Below are 10,204 nucleotides of genomic sequence, written 5' to 3' on the forward strand. Positions count from 1 at the left end.
GTTAAGATTTGTCTTATATAATTTGGAGCTCCGATATTTGGTGCATAGATGTTTATGATTGTTATCTCATCCTCTTGCAGATTTCCCCTTAGCCACCTATTATTTTATGAAATTTTGTTTTACTTTTTTTCATAATTTCCTCTTTGCGTTTCTTATTCTCCTTCCTGTTAATCTCCCTACATATGCTCCTCGTTGTCATCATCATCAAATTCTTCAGTTTCTTCTTTTTGATTTCAGGTTATATTACCTCGAATTGGCATAATTTGTAATATCACAATTAATATTTTATGATAATTTGAACCTCCATTCAATCATAAATGGAGTATGCATTTACTTTTTGTTTCTAATTATTTTTACATACCAGATTTATTCTGGCTTGCACTTGATTAGTAATACCATCATAGTTACTGCCACATTGTGTCTTTGAATTTTTCATATTTATTCGAATTAACTATGTCTTTGAAAAACAGAAATTAATAAAATTTGTGATTTGCCCTTCAATTTGACAGTCTGTATTTAAGTGAATAATTTATTCTATTTACACCTTTGTGGCGCTATTCTTCCTTTGTTCACACTATTTATATTTTGCTTTTCAATTTGAGAAAAATCCTGGATTACTCTGTGTGCTTTTTACTTATTAATTTGTAGTTGCTTTTAGCATTCTGCACAATCAGGGAGGTGTCACACATGGTTGATGAGGTGTTGCATAGGCGAATCCACTCCAATTATTACTGAATTACATGCAGGGGAAACACAAGGAAAGCTGTCAGTTCAGACTTGACCCTTTTGGGCTGACGGCTGCCCAGGTATAGTAGGGTAGATCTCAGGGCTGATTCTACATGTGCTGCTCCATTTATCCACATGTCTATCCTTTTATAATAAAATCTTGGAATCACAAAGTGTGAATTCTTCAACTTTATTATTCTTTATTACTAGCTAGTTCGCCTAAGGTTGAGAAAAATTTAATCATTCTCTTTAGAGTAGCTTGCTGGTACTTTTTAGTGGTATGTCACTGAACCTGTTGATCTAATTTGGAAGACTGGCTATCTTAGTGGTACTCTGCCAGTGGACTGCTAGCACAGCATAAACTCCATTGATGTGCATTGGTATCTTTTATTATAACAGTTTTCATAGTTTACTACTCCACATTTTATATGTATTTTATTGGAGTTATTCTGGAGCATATCTTCCTTTCCATGGTTTCCTGGTATTCTTACTTCCTTTTTTGTATTATTCAAGACATCATTATTATTTCAGACCCCAGCCATCCATTGCTGGTAAATAGGATAACAGCTTGGTGCACACAGTGACTGTGCAACTTGGCTTCTGGTTGTCACCATTATTCTTCATCATTGCCCAGGAAAATAGGCAGAATTTCTGCCTGAATTTCCTTACTTATGACATAAAATAATCCCAACACTAAATTCATCGATCCATGTAGACACCCAGCAACGAATGTGTATGGCCTCTGCCTATATCTGAACTCTTCTTATCCTGATTCACATCCTCACAGGCAGCAGGGGACATGCATGTGAACTGGCATTTTCTACACAGGGGTATAGAGGAGTGCTCTGCCCAGTGAAGGCACAGCCGATCCACCAAGGATAAGAGCTTTGTCTCCTCAAGATGCAGCACACGAGGCCCCAGCATGCCTTCTATGCAACCTGGGAGTCTACACATGGTCAGGAAATAGCCCCTGTCTTCAGTGGTCTCGGCCAAGGAGGAGACTCTGCCCAGGCTTTATTCCAGATGATGTTCCAGGGAGTGCAGAAGAGTATTTCTGATCAAACATCCTCCTCTGTTGTGTTCCGTATCTTATCATATTGGTGAAATTATTATTTTACAAAAGTAGTCATTTACTGAGTGATTTCTTGGATGGGTGTCATTACATACTACAACATATTTATGAATTTAGGACTTTAATTTACTTTTTGTGACACAGGAAATTGAGGACAAGGTCTTCTGTATATTTAAAATATACTCTCCATGTGACTACTTCTTCAGCCATTTAAAAAATTATTTTGAGCCAATGTCTTATATGGTGTTTTCCTGTTAGAAACACACACTTATATTGGAAGACGGTCTGCCCTGATGGCCTTAATTTGAGTTATATCACAATCACAAACACCAGACTACAGGCTTCATCATTACACTTAAAACACAATTCACGCCAGATAATAGTCTGACCCAAATTATAAAGAAAGCTTGTGTTTGGTAAGTTGTATATTTATTAAAGGACTCAGCCATATTCTCAAACATGTTTGTGCTTTTGTTGGGTACAACTTGGAATATCCAGGTTAACAGACATAAAAGCCGTTCCTTTAAAAACATATTTCTACCATTTATTAAACCCATTAGATTCAATATATTATCCTGTCATATAGTTATTGTGTTAGTTTTCTCTCATTGCTGAGACAAAATACCCAACACCCAAAGTTAAAGGAGGAAAGGTTTATTTAGCTCATAGTTTGTAGAGGTTTTAGTCCATAATCTACTTGTTCCAAAGCAGGATGGCATGGCAGAAGGGCAACAGTTCATGGAGGTAGAAGACAGCAAAAGCAACCAGAGCAAAAGAGAAATCAAGTCTTTTGCCTCCCTTATAGTGTAAGCAGGCTACCTGCTCTGGGGTAGGGGTAGCATTCACACCATCTCCCTGCCCTCCTCTTGCTCAGGGTCAGGATATTTACAAAGTGAAGACCCTGGCCTTCTGCTGAGTCACTTAGTTAAACTTCTGAACTCCTCAATTTGACACAGAGAATCAACCATTACAGCATCCTAAATGCTAAATAGCAGCCCTAGGGCATGTTCTCTATACCCCAGGAAGTGGAATTACTGAGTTATTTAGTTATGCTTCTGAATTTCTCAAGTTCACACAATGTATCAATCATTATAGTTATAAAACTATTTAAAATTCATTATGTCTTAAAATTTCTAGAAACACTTTGAAGATTTTGCACTTACAGCCCAACTTTATTTTGACTAGCTACTTTTCAAGTGCTAATGAGGACACAAGGCCAGCATCTTCCAAATTGGAAAACATTTTCTCAAAATTTATATACTTTAATTGTTAAAATTTATCTTTACAAACATCAATATTTCCTTTCACCTTTAACAGATCGCCTATTACTCCTGTGAGTAGAATGTAAAGCTACACTGAGACAAATATCTACTCTATATGACATACACTTTTGTGCTGTTGAGTGTTTAAATTAAAAAGTAGAAGTTTCATTTGAAATATTCTTTACACAGTAGAAAACAGTTGAATAAATTGAATACAAGAAATGAAAGAAAGGATATAGTCTGAAAGAAATTTTTAAGAAATAGACACAGACAAAATAAACACAATTAATATAATTCTGTTAAGAAAAAGTGACAAATCTTAGTACAATTGAACAAGAAGAGAACAACTGAAAGTTACTATAATATCATGACAAATTTGGCCATTAGTATAGATATGTAGAAAACATTTCAAACGAAAATATAAGGAATTTCACATCAAGCTATGACTTGAAATCTTTGGAATCACAGGAAAATTTAGCAAAACAAATGTAAGAGAAAATTGAAAATCTCCATAGTACCAGTATTTCCATAGTACCATATCTATTAAGAGATGAGAGTCCATAGTGTAACATTTTACTCCAAATTATTTTGATTAATAATATTAACAGTGAAATTTATACACATTCAAAAACATATTAATATGGACTTTCTAATTGTTTAAGAGTTAAGGAAATTGGGATGATCAATTCCTTCAAATCAGGTCATTTTGTTTTTAAACCCTGTATCATTTCTATTGTTATTGCTTTGTTTTTTTGTCTATGTTGTTGTTATTTTGTCATTGATTTTTATTCTCTTTAAAATAAAATGAAATACAGTCATCCCTTGCTATATCAAGGTACAGTTGTTGAAGCTTCACTGTATCCCAGGATTTTAAAAAAAATTTAATTCTGTATTGCAGAGTTTTCACTATATCACAGGATTGTGTGGTACATAGGTATTTATATAAGATCTATGATTTTAATTATTTTTCCCTAAAAAATTTAAAACAATATGTAAAATATTAATTCAAACATTAAAACAATATTAAGTCAAAATAAAGTACAGGATTTCATCAGTGGATGAATAGTGCACTGTACACAATGGAGATGCAGTACACCACGACCACTTGCACAAGTTTACCAGTGTGAGATTGCACAGACACTCTATTGGCTGATGGAATGCAAGGTGACCAACAGAACACTGTGTTTTGCTCCTGTGAAATGATCGGTCCAGTGACCACAGCATGGGTCTGTTTGCTCTCCCACACTGTGCCTATATGTTTGGCATCTCTCCTTGTCCACTTCCCAGTGAGTGCCCAGATAGAATTTTACATGTTGTTAAAATTATGTACATTTAAGAGTGTAGAAAGTGTTTAAGAGCATATGAAGTGTTTATAAGATTGTGGGAAAGGTTAATAAGAGAGTGGGAAAGGTTATAGGAGTGTAGCATAGGTTTATAAAGCCTTAAAATATACATAAATAATACAATAAATATAGCACTGATACTTTGCAGAGTTTCACCTATCATGGGGGTCTCTGGAATGTAACTCCCATGATAGGTGACTGACCACTAGAAAGAAAGAAAGAAAGAAAGAAAGAAAGAGAGAAAGAAAGAAAGAAAGAAAGAAAGAAAGAAAAATTTGTGCTACTCACAGCTGTAAATATATTTCAGGGACAGTATACTATGAGCAAACTCAGTTTATAAAATATAATTAAATGCACTAGTTCCTGGGAAAGGAAAAATGAAACAAATAAATGAAGACAATACAATAAAATTGTACACCACTGTGATTTACAAATAAAAAACAAAAAGGAATTTCTTACCATATTAGAGGTAGGAGAAAAGTTTCTAAATGCCAAAAAATGGTATTTATGGTATTCTCTAGCTTCGCACTTCACAATTTATGGTTCATTTTTGAAAGAAGAATGAGATAAGAACTTTCGGTATCACAATTCTGCCAGGAATTAAATGCCACATCATGATCAAAGCAATGAAGCTAATGCTATGGCAAGCAGAAACAATAAAATCACACCCAAGATTTGAGGGAAATTTATTTTATGTCAATGGACACTGATTGGAATGTTCCCCAAATATCAAACTCTGATCTCTGACATTCTAGGACTTTTATATGATGCAGAAGTACCAAGTACAAAGGCGAGACAGAACAGTCTGGCAGTTCTTCTAACTAGCTAGCAGGGTGAGCTCATCACTTGCAAGGCTAGATTAATGATCATCACTTACACTCAGGCATCCTCCATGTTTGGTTGCATTCTCATGGTTACAGTGGGCAAGAAAGTAACTACAGAGCCATGAAACAGTTACAGAGCTAGGCACATTCAAAAGGAACAAAGTTTTAAAGAGAACAATTTCTCCTGTATAGTTTTTCCCTTTCATTAAGAAAACACACAAAAAACATGTACTGGAAAGCAAGATATGAAGGTTAAGGTTTCCAGTGATATTGGTTTGAAAGTATAAAAATCCTCTTTAATGAATAAAATGATGTTGGATTTACTAGTGGTGGAATACAAGATTATTACCAAAAAAACCTATTTGTTTCCACACCTCAGTCGTAAGCCACTGATAGATGAAATTTTGAAAAATTATTTCTGCAACAGTTTAACATCATTAAACATAACAACCATTGTTCCATTCATGTTGTTTGGAAATTCTGTACTGTTTTTATTGTTTCTGTGGGGTTTTTTCTTTTTCTTTATTATCATTATTTTTTATTGTTTTTTCTCTTTAAAATAAAAAGAATACAATCATTCAATGTGTAGTGAAATATCGTGTAATGGTTTTGAAAGATACCAGCATTAAACTCTTAAAATATCCCTTGGATAATAAAAATTAAAGAAGCAGTTCCATAAAGCACTTTTGTAGATGGAGAGTGTCTTGGTCACTTTTCTCTCATTGCTGGGACAAAGTACTTGACACCTAAAATTAAGGAAGGAAAGGCTTATTTAGCTCAAGGTTGTGGAGATTCCAGTCCATTCTCGGCTGGCTCCAAGGCGGAATGGCATGTGGCAGAGGGCAACCATTCATGGCAGTGGAAAACCGCAAAAGCATCCAGAGCAAAGGGAAAGAATGGTGGTAGCAGGCAGCCTCTTTCACTCCCTTATATATGTAAACTATCCAACCAAGGGCATGTGTAGCACTCAAACTCATAATCCTAACATTGGATCATGGATCAATCATAAAGTCTAAAAGCCTGCCCCATGACTGCATGAGGTTTTGGGGGGACATTCAGACAGGAACCATACCATTCCACCCCTGGACCCTAAAGTCTCATGTACATCTCTATGCAAAAGACATTTTAGTCCAGCTCTAAGAGTTGCCAAAGCCCTAAAAGTTTCAGCATTGCTGAAATGTCCAAGTCCCAAGTCTTCTCCAAGATTTAAGGTAAACTCTTAGCTGTGGGCCCCTGTACAAATGAAAGCAAAGTTAAACAGTTCCAACAGTCAATGGCCCAAAATAAATGTTACCATTTCAAAAGGTACGAATGGGGATACAGAGCATTGGGACCAAAGCAAGTCCAACATCCAGGAGGGCTAACACTATATCCTGTAGTTCCATGTCCAGCATCTGAAGTAATCTGCAGCACATTGTGAGCTCCAAAGGGCTTGTAGGAGTCCACCCTTATGGCAATTCCAATGCTTACAGCAAACACAGCTTATCCCCTGGGCCCACTTTGCTCCCTCCTTGCAGCCTTCCTCAGACAATCCATGTTCCTGGCTTTTCCAAACATCTGAAGCCTTCACTGCACCTTTTGCTTCACACTCACAGCTTCACACACTGCCCTCTCAAGGGCATACTGCCTGGCCTCCCAGGCCTTCTGAAATCAAGGTGGAAACCTTTTTAACCTCAGAACTCTTGCATTCTCTATGCACCTAAAACCAGGTCTACATGGATGATGCCAAGGTCTGCCGTCACCTAGAGCTGTACCCAAGCTTTCCTCTCTCTTGGCCATAGGGGCCAAGTGCCTGGAATCCTGGGCACTCTGAATCCAATTCTGAGGAGCAAATTCTCAATGCTGCCGCCATCCTGGAACATGGTGCTTTGAGGCTTTCTCCTCAAGGCAAGGCCTTTCAGCTTTGCAGTTTTGATGCCTCAAAGGTGGAGACTTGTTTTTCGTGATGCCCTCAGGCCATCTTTTTCCTTTTCTTGTTCCTCCTCAGCAATCAAGATCGCCTAAGCTCCACCTTTATAATCCACACCTTTACCGGAGCTTCCTTTCTGGCCAAGCTCACAACATTTTCAATCATACTGCTGGGGTTTTTGCTCTTGATTCTTAACACAAATCTGGCTAAAAGCCCCCAGCCATAACCATGCCACTGCCACTACACTCGACTGCCTTGAAATTTCTTCTGCCAGATTAATTAGTCCACCACCGCCTTAATCTCAGTCTTGGGCAAAGTCTCTGGACACAAGCAAAATGCAGACAAACTTTCTGCCAAGCCATAACACACACCATCTGGAGTCCAACAACCAGTGCAGTCCTTCTTTCCAGGGGAAACCTCCCAAACCCGGTCTTTACCAGCAGGATTTCTATCCACCTTCTAGTCTCTGAACTCTGACCAGAATCTCCCTGACAGAACAGCCAGAGGTGTTCTAGTGCTTCTCTTTCAGGTGACATTTCCAAATCTTTTCAAACACTTCCCACAAGCCATATCCAAAGGCTCTTGAACCACATAGTCAGGTATAGTCACAGCAATGGCCCCACTCTCGGTACCAAATTCTATCTTGGTTACTTTTCTCTTGTTGCTGGGACAAATACCTGGCAGTCAAATTAAGAAAGAAAAGGTTTATTTAGCTAACAGTTTTGTGGAGATTTCATTCCATAATTGGCTGGTTCCAAGTGGAGTGGCACATGCCCAAGGGCAACAGTTAATAGAGGTAGAAAACTGCAAAAGGGAGGAATCGTGGCCCCAAGCAGCCTCCTTCCCTCCCTTACATAGGTAAAGTATGCACCTCAGGGCAGGTGTAGCACTCACACCCATAATCCTGGCACTGCATCGTGGATCAAACATAGAGTCGAAGAGCCATGACTGCATGAGGCTTTGGGGGGACAGACAAACACAAACCGTAACAGAGAGGCTCAATAATGATACCACCCAACATTCGATACTTGTCTTCCTGTGTATTTCCTTGGGACTTAGCAAATTATTTTGGTTTGCTAATATGGGATTGCTCATTGAATGAATGTCTGAGAAATCATTTGTAAAGATTTGATATATGCATATAGATCACTTATTACTTTATAAAAATAGAGAGATTTTTTTATGGATATACCAGATATGGAAAGAGAATAAATAACAGCACTGCTCAGTTAATGCATACATTTTTTTAATATTTTGACCAATTTTTCATGTTTGTATCTGGTAATCTGAGCAATGGATTTGAAGACAACAATATGCAATAGAACAACTGTTGGTGAATTCCTACCATCTTGCCTAGTGAAACTCTCTATTGTCTCTAATGTTTTATTCAATAATTATTTTTATTCTCTTTGTTGGTTTGAAAAACCTTCCATTCTTACATCTCCTAATGTGAGCAACTTAGTTGAAGATAACAATAGGTAATGTAACAGCCACTGATAATTCCTACCATTGTATTTTGAAACCCCGTATAGTTTTTAATGTTCTTGCTTTGTTTTGTTTTTTACTGTGATGTTGGTATGTTGCTATTGTTCTTTCTCTTACTAGTCTCTTTAAATTAAAAAAGGAGTTATTCTTTGCACACTATTGTTTTATTTTGTTTCTACAAAGAAATGGAAAAATTAGGTATGGTGATGCACGCCTGTAATCCAGTGCTCTGGGAGGATGAGGCAAGAGGATTTTAAGTCAGATTGGAGCCTTGGCACTAAAATGATTCAGAATTTCATTTCACCAAATAATGAAATTTTAAAAAGTAGGGAATATATCTCAGTGAACTGTCTCTAAGTTCAATCCCAAGCACTGGAAAAGAAAGGAAAAGAAGAAAAGAAAAGAAAAACCTAAAAAATTAAAAATGGCCATGTATCTCAAAGTCCAACGAGTTTCTGGGCATGGGTCTATGAAAAGGAAATAATAAAAGTAGACTAGTGACACTTTTAATTCTTGCTAGATATGGAGCAGTGTGTGAAGTGTCCAGATCATCAGTATGCCAACACTGAGAAAAACAACTGCCTGCAAAAAGCTGTGATTTTTCTGGCTTATGGATCCTTTGGGAAAGACTCTGGCTGGCACCACCCTGAGTCTCACTGTCCTCACAGCTGCTGTTCTTGGGCTCTTTGTGAAGCACCGAGACACTCCCATCGTCAAGGCCAACAACCGGGCCCTCAGCTACACCCTGCTCATCTCCCTCACCTGCTGCTTCCTCTGCTCCTTGCTCTTCATTGGCCGGCCCAGCACAGCCACCTGCATCCTGCAGCAGACCTCATTTGCAGTCGTGTTCACTGTGGCTGTTTCCACTGTCTTGGCCAAAACCATTACTGTGGTGCTGGCCTTTAAGGTCACTGCTCCAGGCAGAAGGATGAGGCAGTTGCTGGTATCAGGGGCTCCTAACTCCATCATCCCCATCTGCTCCCTCATCCAACTCACTCTCTGTGGCGTCTGGATGGGGACAAATCCACCCTACATTGACACAGATGCTCACTCTGAACATGGCCACATCCTCATCGTGTGCAACAAGGGCTCCCTCACTGCCTTCTACTGTGTCCTGGGATACCTGGGCTCCCTGGCCCTGGCGAGCTTCACCGTGGCTTTCCTGGCCAGGAACCTGCCCAACACGTTCAATGAAGCCAAGTTCCTGACGTTCAGCATGCTGGTGTTCTGCAGCGTGTGGGTCACCTTCCTCCCCGTGTACCACAGCACCAAGGGGAAGGTCGTGGTGGCCATGGAGGTCTTCTCCATCTTGGTTTTCAATGCAGAGCTGCTGGGCTGAATCTTTATCCCTAAGTGCTACATTATTTTGTTAAGAAAAGATAAGAATTTTTCATATTCATTCAAGCACAATGTGCATTTTGGAAGTAAAAATACATAGAGAATGTTTTCATATATTGACAGAGGCAGCTGTTCATTTATGCAGATATCAAATTACAGGAGGGAATTTGTTTGAATGCACAGTTGACCCTTGCTTTTCTTGAAATCACTCACGTCTGTAGGTATCACCTTTTCCATCTGAGTTT

General features: G+C 38.3%; 1 protein-coding gene across 1 annotated transcript in view; it reads left to right on the forward strand.

Annotated features, from left to right (window-relative positions):
• The window catches only part of LOC106147187 (vomeronasal type-2 receptor 116-like), a 292,515-nt gene extending 282,555 nt beyond the window's left edge, over window positions 1-9,960 (forward strand). The window contains exon 5 of the mRNA XM_013507341.1: window positions 9,250-9,960. Coding sequence (XP_013362795.1) covers window positions 9,250-9,960 — 711 coding nt within the window. The remainder of the gene's footprint in view (window positions 1-9,249) is intronic.
• The last annotated feature ends 244 nt before the right edge of the window (window positions 9,961-10,204 follow it).

Source organism: Chinchilla lanigera, unplaced genomic scaffold (genome assembly GCF_000276665.1).
Source record: "Chinchilla lanigera isolate Chin_1 unplaced genomic scaffold, ChiLan1.0 scaffold00123, whole genome shotgun sequence".
NCBI classification, from domain to species: domain Eukaryota; kingdom Metazoa; phylum Chordata; class Mammalia; order Rodentia; family Chinchillidae; genus Chinchilla; species Chinchilla lanigera.